Consider the following 15,832-nt stretch of genomic DNA (forward strand, 5'->3'; position numbering starts at 1 on the left):
GCTACCGTTCTTCTTATATCAGGGGGAACGATACCCGCCAGGATATATAGGCTGTTGGTGTTTGTTGGTTTTAAACAACCTGTGATAAGTTGGCAGCTTGCATTCAGAACAGCATCCATCTTCTTAGCATGAGTAGATCTTTCCCATGCAGGGCAGGCATATTCGGCAGTGGAATAGCAAAGAGCAAGTGCACTGGTTCGCAGTGTTTTTGAGCTTGCTCCCCATTTTGTGTTAGTGAGCTTATTCAGGATGTTGTTTCGTGCGCTCACTTTTGCCTTTGTCTTTTCGATGTGGTTCTTGAAGGTGAGGCATCTGTCAAGAGTGACTCCTAAATAGACAGGGTGCTTGCAATGCGTCAGTGTTGCTCCACACCAGGTTACTTTAAGCTGGCATTTGGCTTCACGGTTTCTGAGGTGGAATGCACAAACTTGCGTCTTTGATGGGTTTGCGCGAAGGTGGTTTTCTTCATAGTAGGATGTTAGTCCCTCCAAGGCCACAGAGAGCGTTTTCTCCACAGTGTTAAAATCAGTGCTTTGGGCAGTGACACATAAGTCATCAGCATATATAAAACGGCGTGTGACACTGTCTATAGGTTGGTCATTCGTGTAGATGTTGTAAAGCAGCGGTGCAAGCACGCTTCCCTGAGGAAGACGCTTCCCTGAAGTATGTAAATGATTGTTGCCTTTTGGTTCACTGCAGTTTGTTGTAATCATTGCTGATATATTTTTTCTTCTTATCTAGAAATACAAAGATGTGGAACCCTTTATAAGGATTGAAGAAGTGGATGGCGTGGAATTGGTAATGCAGTTTGGAGAGAAGATGAAAGAGATGTTAGGAAGGAAAGTTGAAGCAGTGAAGGTACAAGCTAATTCACTCCACTCATACATTATCTGTATCCCAGCAGTTGTTTTCTATCCACGTGGGATTTTCAAATGTTGCATAATTCAATTCAACAGGAAAAGCAGACAATCTACCAGCAAGCTCTTAAATAATTGTTGCACTCAAGTTTGAAATTACAATCTCTCTGTAGGGCTTGAATACATAACCTAAGCCTAGGCCTAGGATGTTCCAAGGAATTAATGCTGAATTGTTGAAGCTGCTGTCTTTTAGATGAAATGTTAAACAGTGCTTAAGTTGGGCATTAAATTTTCCAAGAAATTATTCAAAGGAATGCTGGGAGTTCTCCCAGTGTCCTCTCTCAGCCATCAAGCTGGCTGCTAAATTTGGCCACATAACAGTTCCTACATTTCAAAATTATTATTTGTGACGTGCTATAAGTAATTTCTGAAATGCTCTGGATTACCCTCCCTGCACCTCTCTACCTCACTTTCTTCCTTTAAGACGGTCCTTAAAACCTACTTCCTTTACCAAGCTTTTGGTTATCTGAGCTGATATCTCCATATGTGGCTTGGTATCATATTTTGTTTCATAGTGCTCCTGTGAAGCACCTTCGGACATTGTTATATTATGTTAAAGACATTATATAAATATAAGTTATTATTGTTCCTGAGTGATCTTATAGGGCACTGTAAAATGCAAGTTTGTTTTCTTACCTTTCTATTTTCTTCACTCTTGTTAGATTAAATGATTGTATTTATTTTCAAACTAAGATTACACAAAAACAGCATAATTTTTAGTGGGAAGTCAGAAAACAAGGCAGATCCGAAATACACAAACATTCTGCCACTTCTAAAAGTTCCATTGTTACTGTGGGTTGCGAAGAAGTACCTATCCTGAACTGAAGAATGTGTGCAAATGACAGCATAATGGCATCTGCCAGAAATTACAAACTTAACTCATGGTTGTATGAGGCTTGGACCAGCTTGGATAAAGGTAAATGAGACCTTTTATTGCCTTCAATATTCCTCATTTATCTGGTATTTCTAGATCAACTTCAATTTGAGGCATTAATTTCCTCACAGAAACTGTTACAAGTTCAAAGACTACAGTCTTTCCAGTGCAATGTCTTTATTGAACTGAATGTAAGATGGCTTCCCCCAGCCCTGTTCCTCATGGCAGAGGTCACATGACTATGGCAAACCAGATAGGACATATAGTAATGATTGCATTTCAAAACCCAAACATCCCCCTTTTCATAATGAACAAAATACACAAACATCCCCTTTTCCCTAACAAACAAAAGCCACATTTGCATGCACTATCATGTGTAACTGTGAGTGACCCAGGTTATCCACTATACCACATCTGTCCTTATGCATTTACAAGCTGTTCATTATTCTATTCAGTCTCTGCACATGCATTGCATACATAGTTGTTAAATTGTGTAGGTCTTTTAATGGTACGCGTGCGTGTTGTCATTGGCTTTTCATCTGGGTGATGTTCCCTCTCTGGGGAGTGTTGTCCATGGCACTTGTTGCTGTAGTAACCATTGTTGTTGTTCCATTTCTGTTGCTGGGGCTGGTCGACCTCTGGGGGTGTTGGTTGTTCTGTTCCCTGCGCAGCTGGTGAGATCCCATCTTCCTGATTGATCATCTGCAGTGTAGGAACAGCTTCTCTAGGCCTGTCATTGTGCCAGTATATTTGGCTGTTCACTTCCACTGCATATGATCAAGGTGACAACTGCTCTACACATGTCCCAAGCTTCCATCTGGGCTGACTCTTGTTAATAGCATTGAAAGTTTGTACCCTGACAGTCTCTCCAATGCTCAACTCTGGCGACGGTTTGATAGATTTGTCAAAATGAACTTCGGCTTCCTGGCATTTCACCTTGATTTTTTTTCACTTGCCTGTTATTACTTCTGGCGTCAGTAGCTTTTTTGCTATTGGAAGAGTAGCTTAGGTATGACGTGACATTAGTTTTTGGACTGGACTACTCTCCATGCCAGTATCTTTCTCTACTGTCTTGATTTGCTTGATTTCTTGATGATTCCTTTGGAGGTTTTCATTACCACGTCAGCCTTTCAATTTGACTGGGGATAATGCATTGTTGAATTTCCTAATCCTTTGTGAAGCGGCTAAATTCCTCACTCGTGAACTGAGGGCCATTGTCACCTATCACAATGTCTGGAATGCCCAGATGATTGAAGTGTGTTTTCAGGCATTCTGGTTGTCTGTGAAGTCAGCTGGTCCAACTCCCTGTAGTCAGAATAGTAGTCAATAGTGACAAGATAATCATTTCCTGCAAGAGTGAAGAGGTCTCTTTGCAGCTTCATCCATGGTCTGCCTGGGATATCATGCATCATCAGCGGCTCTCTAACTTGTTTAACTTGGTACTCATCACAAGCACTGCACTGGGTGATGTGGTCTTTAATTTCATTGCTTATGTTTGCCCAGTAGAGAACTTTCCTTACCTCACCCAGACTTGATCCAATTCCATGATGGCTTGCATGGATGCTCTTCATCATCTCTCCTCTCATCTCCTTAGGGATAATAACTATTTCCTTTGTACAAGATGCCACCTTGGGCTGTCAATTCATCTCGGTATGTCCAATAGGCTCTTGTGACCATAGGTGTGTCTTTGATACTCTCAGGCTATCCTTTCATCATTACTTCATGCAGCACTTGGGGAGTTGCATCTTGTTGGGTAGTTTGCTTGATTTGAGCAAGGGGCTTGTCGGTCAGATTCAATGTCTCTGCTGGGTTGATGACTTCCAGAGCATGTCAAGCTGCTGCTTCATGTTGAATCTGGAAGATTTCACATTCTGCTGTAGCATTCTCAACCTTCTTCACAGGGGACACTGCCCTCGACAACATGTCAGCGATGTGCATCAGTTTCCCTTGCTTGAATGCCACATCCCCATGATATCTCTGTAAATGAAATAACATTCTTTGCAACAAAAACAAAAATACCTGGAAAAACTCAGCAGGTCTGACAGCATCTACGGAGAGGGATACAGTTGACGTTTCAAATCCATATGACCCTTCCAGGTACTTTTGTTTTTGTTCTAGATTTCCAGCATCCACAGTATTTTGCTTTTATCTTAGTGTAACATTCTTTGCAGTCGCTTTGGAGCAGATAATAGCAGTTTGAGAAAAATGCTTTGAAATTTTGAAGTGGATTATGGCCGGACTCCACTGTTATGTTGTCTCTCCCAAGAAGGTATTGATGAAAATTCTCACAAGCAAAACCAATAGCCAGTTACTCTTTCTCGATCTGAGCATTGCATCGTTCCATTTGCGTTAGTGTCCTGCATGCAAATACGATTGGTTGCCGTTGCTGCCTTAAGGTTGCTCTGAGGCCTGTCTCGCTGGCGTCACACTGCAAGGTGACTCCATCATTGACATCAGAGTACTTCAGCACTGACATTGTCATCATTAGTTATTTGATTTTGGTGAATGCTGCTTCTTATTCTGTACCCTAATACTACTGCACATCCTTGGCAGTGAGCTTGCGTAATGGTTCACACTTCGACGACAAATTAGGCAAGAATGTTGCTAAATGGTTCACAAATCCAACAAATCATTGCACTGCTTTCACATCTGTTGGTTGCTGTATTGCTGCCACAGCTCTCACCTTGTCAGGATCCGGGCGAATACTTTTTGCTGCCAGTACATGACCTATGTACTTGACTTCAGGCATCTTCTTGTAATTTTTTCTTGTTCAGCTTCAGGTTCACCTGGTGAGCTCTCTCTAGCAGTTGCATTAGACTCTGATCGTGGTTAGCTATGGCTTATTCCATTGTGTCTCACACCCATAGACTAGCAGATCATCTGCTATGGTTTCCACGCTGGGAAGATCACTGGATACCTCATGCTGTCTGTGTTGATACGTTTTTGGAGCTTTGGAAATGCTGAACAGCGTGCACAACCATCTGTATCTCCTGAACAGCGCCCAGAACGCAGTTAGAAAGCTACTACTTTCACCCAGCTTCACTTACCTGTAACCATCCTTCAAATATAGAGTAGTAAAGATCTTTGCCTTGGCAAGTTGTGGCATAATTCCTTCGATGTTTGGCATGGGGTTGTGAGATCCCTTTAGAGCTTTATTTAGATCCTTTGGGTCTAAGCATACTGTCAGCTTTCCCGATTGTTTCGCTGCTATCATGCCGCTAATTGAGTCTGTAGGCGTTGTTACTTTCTTGATTACATCCTTCTTTTCTAGCTCTTCTACCCTGCTTTTTAGGCTTGACTTGAGTGCAACTGGAACTCTTCTCTGCAGATGATGAATTGGTCTTACACTATCACCTGCTTTAAGGTGATATTCACCAGGTAGGCATCCAAACTCTGTGAACACATTTTTATACTCCTCTGGCGGTCGGTGGTTTAATACGCTGTGACACGCTGTAAATCTCTTTTGGTACTTTTAGGGTTTCTAGTTCAAGCTTTAGGCTGGAATTTTCCGTCCCACTGGAATCGGGCTTCATGGCGGGGTGGGGGGACAATATGACAAGAAGGCCAAAAATCGGTTTTACGCTGTCATTAACCAATTTGCGATCGTCTGCCCCACCCATCAATGGTGGGCTGCGTTTCCCATTGCTGCATGTTGGGAACCTAATTTCAATACTTTAGCATTTCATTATTCGGAATCATCCCCCATGCTGGATCATCTGGGCACATTGCCGAGATTGCATGCTGACGTGTTTCACAACTATACATAAGCAACGTGCACCTGGTGAGCTCCACTTCGCTCAGGACTTTGAGGTTTGTTTGCCCGCCTTGCTTCAGGCAGCACTCGCGGTCATCAGTGCCAGGCTTCACAGGCAGCACCACATCACTTTTCGGGGGCTCATGGGCAAGTGTCTACCTACCAGACCAGCTGTAAGGTGGGAGTGACTTTTCAACTGCTGCAGGGTTGGGGCCTGCTTGGGGAAGGGGGAGAAGTGCCTCAGGCAAGGGAAGAGGTTCCAGGGCTAGGGCATTACTGGGGAAGGGGGGTATCCCAGGGTGTGTGTGGGGACACATGTTGATCTGTGCAAGTGACCTCACGATGGTGAGGGCTGAGGAGGCAGTCTCCAGAGGAGATGAGGCCAGATGGAGATGTGAGGATGTGTGAGTGGTGATGTCCCTTGAGTTGGCAGTAAGTGAGTTGTCAATGATTGTGTGATGGCCTTGTGAGTGTGTGAGTTTCGAGTGATAAGATGGTTGCCTTACCCTGGCAGCATGGATGAGATCATTCATCCTCTTTCTGCACTGGATGGACGATCTCTTGTGTGCAGCATTGGCACTAACACCCCTGCCACCGCCTCCCAAGCCGGAGTGGTGAGACTGATTGTGGGGGTAGAGGATGTCGTGGTGGGCCTCCATGTTGTTCAAAAGGTGTCCCTGTGTCATTGAATCAGGTCGCTGCACTCTTCTTGGCTTTTGGAGCCATGTCTTTACCGGTGCTCTCCTGGTCTACAAGCATTGGAAAATGTGCACACGGGCGCAGTTTAAATATGGTGCCTTGCATGAGGAAGCCAACAGCGTGGCGGGTAAGTCAGAGGCCACCCGCCAGCAAGACGACATGCTTCCCGTGGCTGTATAATTAATCAGGCAGAAATGGGACGATATGGCGCAAAAACCCACCATTGCGACCAACAGGTAAAATGACTTTTTTTCCCGCTAGCTACAGCACTTTGTACAAATCTGGGACGATTCCACCCTTACACTTGCTCTGACTGAGATGAGTGGCTTTTGCATACTGTCTATGATCTGGAACTCCAGATCTTCATTCTTGCCATTGCATTGGACTCATAGATTAATTTGTCCCCTCGGTATGAGTATCATGCCTTCATATAGCCTCAACCTTACTTTTGGGGTCTTCATTTTTGGGTTGTCATGTTGAGCACTTTGCACAAGTTTGTGAAGGTCATGATGTTTCATGATGCCCCAGTGTCTATCTGACACTTCTTGTTCACTTGATGCTCTCCTTCTGCAGACATCATCCTAATAGTCACAAATCATTTATCATTTATAGACATGATAGAGCCAACCTGTTGTATGGTGTATAGTGATTCATCAGAATCTTTGGCCGATATCTCACCAGTAGCCATCTGTTAAGGCTTGTTTTGTTTCTTTCTAGCCTAATAATTTTGTGCAAAATGCTTCAGCTTCTTGCATTAAAACACTGCTTTCCCCATGCTGGACAATTCTTATTTTCCTTTGTATGATGTCCTCCACAGTATTTGCATCCTTCCCTTTGTCCGTGATTGTTCTGCTCTTTCAGCCTGGAATGTGTATCAGCATAATATAACTCCTGTCCTGTTCTGCCATACATGTGTTCTGACAGTTTACACTTCTGCACTCCTGCACATGTTGATTGCTTTCTTGAGAGTAAGTTTTTCCTCTCTCAGTAGACTTGCTCTCATTGCAGGATCTCTTATGCTTCAGACAATCTTATCTTTAATGAGATCATCTTTTAGCTACCAGAATTAACATGATTCTGAGAGCTATGTTACTGCAGTCACATACTGATCAATGGACTCTTTTTGACCTTGAGCCCTAGTATTTAATAATGCTTCAAGGCTTTTAAAATCTCTGTCCTCTGTTTTTTCTGTTCTTTGGAGAGATTTAGGATGGAATACAATTTGTGCCAGTCCCTCCCCAGCAGTGTTAAAAGTGTTGCTACTCATATTGGCTCTGGCTTGTTAATTAAACCTGTTGCAATCTCATGGTTTTGCCATTGCAGGTGGGAAAACTGTCAGTTCTTCCACATATCACCTTTCATTTTGACAGGAGCGAGTAAAAAAACTTATAGCGATTTTTTTGACTCATACAGTGATTTTCTTGCAGCCTTCACCTTGTGTTTGCTTTTCCTTATCAGTGGCTTTTTTTCAACCAACTTTTAGCAGCTCTGAACGTTTCTGCATTCCTTTTATATTATCTGTGACTTCTCTCTAGTTTTTTAATACTCAGTCTCAGCTCCACTTCTGACACCATGTTATGAGTTCAAAGACTACAGTCTTTTGAGTGTAATATCTTTCTTGAACTGAATGTATGATGGCTCCCCCCAGCCCTGTGCCTCATGGCAGATGTCACATGACTACATCAAGCCTGATTGGACATGTAGTACTGAGTGCATTTCAAAACCCAAACAGAAACCATAGCTTCTTTATGGAGTTCCTATTTACTCTTTCCTGATGGAGGAACAACACGAGCAGGAGGAAGAAGATCAGAGGGAGACAGATCACATCAAATTTCACAGGTGGAGTAGGATGCTCTAACAAATAGTTATGCCTTGTGGTTTGTGAAGTTCAATATAGTCATACTTTAAAACTCAAATGCTGGAGTTTTCTTTGAATGTATTTATCAGATCGCACCATGTGCTGTGGACTGATATATTGTTAGTTCGATACACGCACTGTAATGCAATGGTCAGTGATGTGGCATTCTGGATACTTATATATACACATACATGAACATATAGCTCCTAAGTCATGATGGAATCATATAACAATATAATATCCCTCTTTCTTTAAGAAGTATAATGCCTCTAAGCCAGCCTCTGTATAGGTCACAGCACAGTGGATATGATGTTCACTGTGAGACAAGTCCAAGAAAAATGCCTCAAGCAGAACATGGCCTTTTACTTCATTTTTGTTGACCTTGCAAAGGCCTTAGATACAGTCAACAGGGAGGCCCTCTGGACAATCTTAGGGCAGCGTAGTTGTCCAAAAAGATTTGTCAAGATCATACAGCTGTTCCATGATGGAATGTCGGGTCAGGTCCTTTTAAATGGCAAATCATCTGCTCTCTTTGAGATCTCAAATGGAATGAAGCAGGGCTATGTTCTAGCACCAGTCCTCTTCAACCTGTACTTTACCTGTGGCCTTAACCATGCTGTCAAGCATCTCAGAGAGGGAGTGCATCTCTGATATCAATTTGATGGCTCACTCTTTGACATACGATGTCTCAATGTAAAAACCAAAACTTCTGAGGAACCCATCCAGGAAGTCCTTTTCGCTAATGATTGTGCTTTAATGGCTCACAAAATGAGAGATTTGCACATCATAGTTGACAGATTTTCAGAGGCTTCAAAGCTGTTTGGATTAACTATCAGCCTTGGAAAGACTGAGGTTCTATGCCAGCCCTTCCAGCAAATTCCAACATTGTTCAACCAGACATCTCCATCGATGATACAAAGCTGAGGAATCTTGATAGCTTCAAATACCTTGGAACCGTTATCTCCGATGGCAGTTCATTTGATAGTGAGATATCAGCTAGGATCAGCAAGGTGGGCCAGAGTAGTAAACCACCACAGCATTAGAATGTCTACAAAGATAAAGATATACAATGCTCTTGTCATTACTTCCATCCTCTATAGCTGTGAGTCCTGGACTTTATACCGCAAACACATAAAGCAGTTGGAACAATTTCACATGCGTGCTCTTTGCTCCTTCCTCGGCATCTGCTGGCAAGACTGGATCACAAACCTCAAATCTTAGATGGAACCCAGACAACAAGTATTCAGGCAATTCTCTTGAGAGCTCAACTATGTTGGATAGCGCATGTAATTAAAATGGAGGACCATTGCATTCCGAGACAGCTGCAGTATGGAGAGCCAGCGGTCTGGAAGAAGAAACTAAGATTGGCCGTGCAAGCGCTACAAAGACATGCTTAAGGGAAGTCTGAAGTGGTGAGGCATCAAGCCAAATGATCTGGAAGAATCAGTGCGAGTAGGAGCTTGCTGGAGAGCCCTGACCCATAGAGCTTTTGCACTTTTGAAAAGAATCGATGTCAATGTCTTTAGTTGCCCGTGAACAATGTCATAGAGCAGTATCTGTCCATGTCACAACATGTGAGTTACAATGCCCCAGCTGCTTCTGACTCTGTGCGTCCAGACTGGGATGACACAACCATCTCTGTGTCCACCGTTGATGAATCTGCACATCCATCGTCTTCTTCGAACTCGCAGGACATCCATCACCATCACATCATTAACTTTTCATATTATGTCTAAACTAAGGAACATTAACAATTGTCATGAAAATATAGTAAGTTTCATAGTATTATTGTGATTTATTGTAAAGGTAGGTTAGAAGTGGGGTTTGGGTTAGTTTCTCTGCGTGAGGTTGTGTGTGTGGGGGATTTAAATGAATTAGAGCCAACTAGTCTGGAACTTTTGAGTGTTCAAAAGGGAAGCTAGATTTGAAGTGCTAAATAGGTAAACATGGCTGAAGTTTCAGAATGTGAGGTGTGGGGAACATTTGCATCTTTAGATAAATCAAAGTAGTGAATTTCAAACAGGTGGTAAGGTGTTATACCTAGCCAACAGAGGCTAAGCCAAACAGTGTGTTTATTTTCCCCTAACATTACTGATAATATGAGTTCTATGAAAGATTTATATTATGGAAAAGTAAAGTTGCAAAGACATATTGGAACAATGGGATTTACATTAAAAGGGGAGAAACACGTATAAAGGAGCTGAGGTTATGTGTAAGGAGAAGGAATTCTAAGATCTAACATTTGTGAAAAGCCTCCAGCCGCTATGTACCTAGCTGCTGTCTACAGGAACTGAAGCTAAGAGAATTCACTTTGAATATCTCTGTCCATGGCACTGTGTGCTTTGCCTGGGTCTGTTGAAATCATGGGCAGAAATTTTCGCTTGGTGGGTGGGCACGTGCCTGACCAGCTCGAGTGTGAAATGACACGTGTTGATGTCGGCTGAGCATGCCGATGTCAATGCACAGTCACGCGATAGTTCGGTCGGCGGGCACTTGCCGGAGCCGGCAGTGCACCCACCGACAATTAAAAGGCCTGTTAAGGCCATTAAGTTATCAATTAACATACAGTTTTTGCTGCCCGTCCAACCTAACAAAGTCACATGAGGGTATATGTTTTATTACATTTAAATTTTTAGAATTATTTTTTATTATATCTCTTCTCACTCAAGTTCCCACTCAGCTGGCTTGCACTCCGCTCAGTGCTACCATTCGAGTGTCACGCTGGGCGGGCCTTTGGTGCCGATCACAGGCGGCTGTCGACTGCCCCCGCCCGGCCCTGCCGACACCCCCGCCAAGGGCAAAATTCTGCCCCATGTTGTTTTACTGTTGCCTTAATGGAGGTTTAACTGGGCCTCAGATTAATTAGGGGAGCTATGAGTTATCATAGCAGTAATTTGTAGACCTATGTATGTGCTTAAAATCATTTCATTTATTAATAAATGTTTAATTTAGTTTTGTAAGAAAACCTCGAAGTCTTGGTGGGCTCATTACTACTGAATTCAAGGTGTGTATCTCGAAATAAAGTACAAATTGCAAAACAGTTGTGGCATCTGTTTCCACAAATCCCTCTGAGGCAGCTAATCCCTCTGAGATTAGAGCAGCTCGGCATTTACCAGCCGCTGTGCCATAACAAAATTGGGGACACTTTGTGAGATATATTTGAAATTCCTTGATTGGTTTGGCCTTGGTGAATCTTAAGGTTACAAGTATAAGAAGCACTTTGAGTTAAGGAGGTTGGTGTAAGGTTTATTTTAAAAAAGTGGTGAGACTGCAATATGGCTTTGGCAGTTGCTAAGACTTGTCTAGGAGTTGAAGTTGTGACTTTAGTTGGTTTACAAAAGGCAAGTAAAGTCAGCTTAATGGAATTGGCAGTTAAATTATAATTAGGATTACCTGCAGGGATAAGGAAATCAGGCATAATTGAAGGCATAGCACAGCACTTGAAATTGGAAGGAATACCCAATAGACTGAGTTCTCCAAGAGGAGGGCCGTTGGAATGGGCTCTAATTCAGTTGCAAATGAAAAAAATGGAACTAGAGGCAGCAGAAAAAGAAAAGGAAAGAGAAAGGGCATTCCAAAGGGAGTTAGAAATGGCGAGGTCAGAAAGGCAGGAAAGAGAAAAGGAGACAGTAGGGAGGTGTTTAAATTTGTACAAGCTCTTCCAAAGCTTGTGGAAAGAGATGTTGAAGCATTCTTTATTTCATTTGAGAAGATAGTAAAACAGATATTTCATCTGGCCACAGGAAAACTGGACTTTGTTGTTACAATCCAGGTTGTTGGGTAGAGCACATGAGGTTTATGTTTCACTGTCAGAAGAAGTATCAGTGAACTATTATGTGGTAAAAAAGGCTATTTTCAGTGCATATGAGTTGGTTCCTGAGGCATTCAGGCAGAAATTTAGGAATATGAGAAAACAGCCTGGGCAAACTTACATTGAGTTTGAGAGAGTAAAACACAGTAATTTTGACCAGTGGATTACGGGCATTAAAGATAGAGATGACATATGCAGCTCTTAGAGAAGTAATCCTTTTGGAGGAATTTAAAGATTCAATTCCTTCGGTAGTGAGGACTCATGTGGAGGAACAGAGGGTTGAAACAGTAAGAAAAGCAGCAGAGATAGCTAATGATTATGATTTAGTATATAGAGCTAAACCTTTTTTTGTCACCCTTTCAAATCAGAAAAAGATAGAAAATGGGAAGGTGAAAGGAAGGTAGGTAGTCAGGGAAGAGAAGGAGTAGGTGGAAATTGCCAGGAAGTTTCTTCTCAGAATAAAATGGAAGGTGCTGAGGGTAGAAGTGACACTTGAAAATTGGGGTGTTTTCATTGTAGTAAAGTTGGACACATGATGTCAGTGTGTTGGAAATTACAGGGAAAATCTGTTGGGATTATTGGGGTGCAGAAAAGTTCTGGAAGTAAAAGCACTGTGGGTTCTGAGGTTCAGGTACAGGAAAAACTAATGGTTTGTGTACAGGGAAAACTGGAAGAATCAGTGATAGGTAAAGAAGTGGGAATGTGTTCACAGTTTATCCAGGAGAGTTCTGAGGAGCAGGTTGCAGAAATGTTTAAAGATTTTGTGTGTGAATGGGAAGTATTTCAATGTGTACAGGATGGAGTAGGTAAAGATGTTAACATTTTAAGAGACACATGGGCTAGTCAATCCTTAATGTTGTGGGATAATGATATTTGTTGTTCAGAGGGAGTATTGCAGGAACAGGGGTTCATGGAGATGCCAAACCTATTCCATTGTGGAAGGTAAATTAAAGAGCAAGTGGAAACAGACGGGGTGGAGTAGTGGGAAAATTGCCCATTGCAGTGGTTCAATTTATTTTATGAAATTATATAGCTAGATCCCAGATTCGGTGATTTCTATGGTATTTCAGCAGCCTGTAGAGGTGTCTTCAACAGAAGAGTTGCAGAGAGAGCATCCTGGATTGTTTCCAGGTTGTGTGATAACAAGATCACAGGTTGAAAGAAGAAGAATAGGAACTTCAAAGGCAGGGATAAGGTGTGGAAATCCAATTGGCTGACACTGTTTTTGATAACATTGTTCAGGAAGAAAGAATGGAGGATAATGCAGCTGAGGTGTTTAGCTCAATGCAGTTAGTAGAGTTATGGGAAAAAGGATAGGCAAATAAGACAGTTATATCAAGCAGCTTACTCAGAAATGGAGGCAAAATGTATTCCGGAGTGTTATTACCTAAAGTGTGATATTTTAATGAGATAATGGAGCCCTTATCATGCTTCATAAAATGAAAGCTGGAGGGAGGTACATCAGATTGTTATCCCATTTGGGTATAGAAATTAGATTCTGATGATAGCTCATGAAATTCAAATAGGGGGATATTTAGGAATTAGAAAGGCACAGGCAAAGAGACAAAAATATTTTTATTGGCCTGGATTGCATAGGGATATAGTCAAATTCTGTAGAACATGTGACACATGTCAGGTGACAGGGGAACCACAAGCAGTGATTAAGCTGGCACCTTTAATTCCAATTGCAGCATTTGAAGAGCCTTTTACTAGGGTCATGATTGATTATGTAGGGCCCCTCCCTAAGACAAAAAGTGGAAATCAGTGTTTACTGACAATAATGGATGTGCCTACCAGGTTTCTTGAAGCGATACCCTTGAGAAATATTGCAACAAAGAGAATTGTGGAAGAGCTGACTAAATATTTTACAAGATATGGTTTACCAAAAGAAATAAAGCAGATCAGGGTTCAAATTTCATGCCACAGCTGTTTAAGGAAGTTATGAACAGTTTGGCAATAAAACAGTTTAAGTCAACAGTCTACCATCCTGAGTCACAAGGAGCTTTGGAAAGATAGCATCAAACTTTAAAAACTATGATGAGAACATACTGTCAGGATTATCCACAGGATGGAAATAGGGGAATTCCATTATTGTTATTTGCTATTAGAGACACTCCTAATGCATCAACTGGCTTTAGTCCTTTTGAATTAGTTTATGGTCATGAGATAAGAGGACCACTGAAATTGATTCATAAGATATTGGTGGGTCAAAATTCAGAAACTACTTTCCTGGATTATGTATCAAACTTCAGAGAAAGATTGGACAGAGCATGTGAGTTGGCTAGGGAATATTTAAAGATATCACAGCATGTGATGAAAGTGAAGGCAGATAGGAAAGCTACAGCCTGTAGTTTTCTTGCTGGGGAATAAAGGCTAGGGCCTAGATTTTTCCTATTTTGGGCGGGCTGGGCGGGAGTGGGTGGGGGCGGGCGCGGAGCCGATCGGCCCGCCATTTTATGTGGGCGGGCCAATTAAGGCCTGCCAGCGTAATGTACGGAGCGCTACCTGTGCGGGTAGGGGGAGGAGGGAGAATCGGGGCCTGCGCTTTGTCACATGCATGTGCGAAAGAGTGCAGCAATCTCCCTGAGGCACAGAGCTGCCACAGGGAGATTGAATCGTTATGAGAATTAATAAAGAATAGATTTAACAATTTATTCAAACATGTCCCCTCATGTGACTGTATCACATGAGTTGGGACATGTTTATAAAGATGGGAAAATTTACGTATTTATTTTATTAAAGCTTCAGGAAACCTCATCCCGCCCGTGGATTAGGTTTCCTGAAAAACATGAATGCCGCTTGGGCTTTTTGCCTGCCCTTAACGTCGGACGGGCAGTGTTCTGAATTCCTTTAATTACTTCCTTAATGGCCTTAATAGGCTGTTGACATCTTGGCAGGCGCGTGCATAAAATGACATGCAATGACGTTGGACGTGCATCCCGACGTCATCGTGCTGAGTTGCGATGTTTCATTTGGCGGGCGTGCAGCCAACGCACGACCACCGATATGTAAATGGCCTATTAAGGCCATTAAGGAAGTGATTAAGGTAATGGTTAACACTGCCCATTCAATCTTAAGGTTGACCGGCAGGTAAAAAGGCCAAGCAGACTTTGCGTTTTTTAGGAAACCTCATCCACAAGATTTTATTAATTAAAGTAAAAATATTTTCATAAATATAAAAACATGTCCCATCTCATGTGACACAGTCACATGAGGGGACATTTTTAAATACATTTTTAAACCTTTTATTCATTATTTACAATAGCGATTCAATGGCTATTCATGGAGCTGCCTCAGGGAGATTGAAGTGCTCTTTCATGTGCATGCGCAAAAGAGCACTGGCTCTGACTCTCTCTCCTCCCCCCTGCCCGCACAGGTACCGCTGAGCGCTACCGCTCTTGTCTTATGTTGGGCGGGCCTTAATTGGCCCGCCCACGTAAAATGGCAGCGCGGAGCCGATCGCGGGCAACGATGAGCTCTGTGCCCGCCCCCGCCAAGCCCGCCTGCCGCCAGAAAAATTCAGTCCTCTGTGTGGACTATTGAAAGGTGAATGCAGTGAAAAAAGCAGATTTATATCATATACCACGGTTGGAAGGTTGCTTTGAAAAAGTTGGACAATTAAAGTTTATTACAAAGGTTGACTTGCTAAGAGGAAATTTGCAAGTACCATTATCGGAGAGAGCAAAGGAGATATCGACTTTTGTGATGCTAGATGGACTATATCAGTTTAGGTCATGCAATTTGGTATGAAAAGTGCACCTGCAATGTTTCAAAGACTGATAAACAAAGTAATTGAAGGACTGTTTATATTGATGACTTTATAGTTTTCAGTCAAACATGGGAGGAGCATTTACAACACCTGGAAGAATTGTTTTGTCGATTACAAGAAGCTAATTTGGTAATGAACTTAGCTAAAAGT

General features: G+C 42.3%; 1 protein-coding gene across 2 annotated transcripts in view; it reads left to right on the plus strand.

Moving 5' to 3' along the window:
• Positions 1 to 15,832, plus strand: part of cacna2d4a (calcium channel, voltage-dependent, alpha 2/delta subunit 4a) — a 718,409-nt gene that overhangs the window by 78,820 nt on the left and 623,757 nt on the right. For both annotated transcript variants that reach the window (XM_078568258.1, XM_078568257.1), the window contains exon 3: positions 742 to 858. In XM_078568258.1, coding sequence (XP_078424384.1) covers positions 742 to 858 — 117 coding nt within the window. The remainder of the gene's footprint in view (positions 1 to 741; positions 859 to 15,832) is intronic.

This window comes from Cetorhinus maximus, chromosome 22 (assembly GCF_964194155.1).
Source record: "Cetorhinus maximus chromosome 22, sCetMax3.hap1.1, whole genome shotgun sequence".
NCBI classification, from domain to species: Eukaryota; Metazoa; Chordata; class Chondrichthyes; order Lamniformes; family Cetorhinidae; genus Cetorhinus; species Cetorhinus maximus.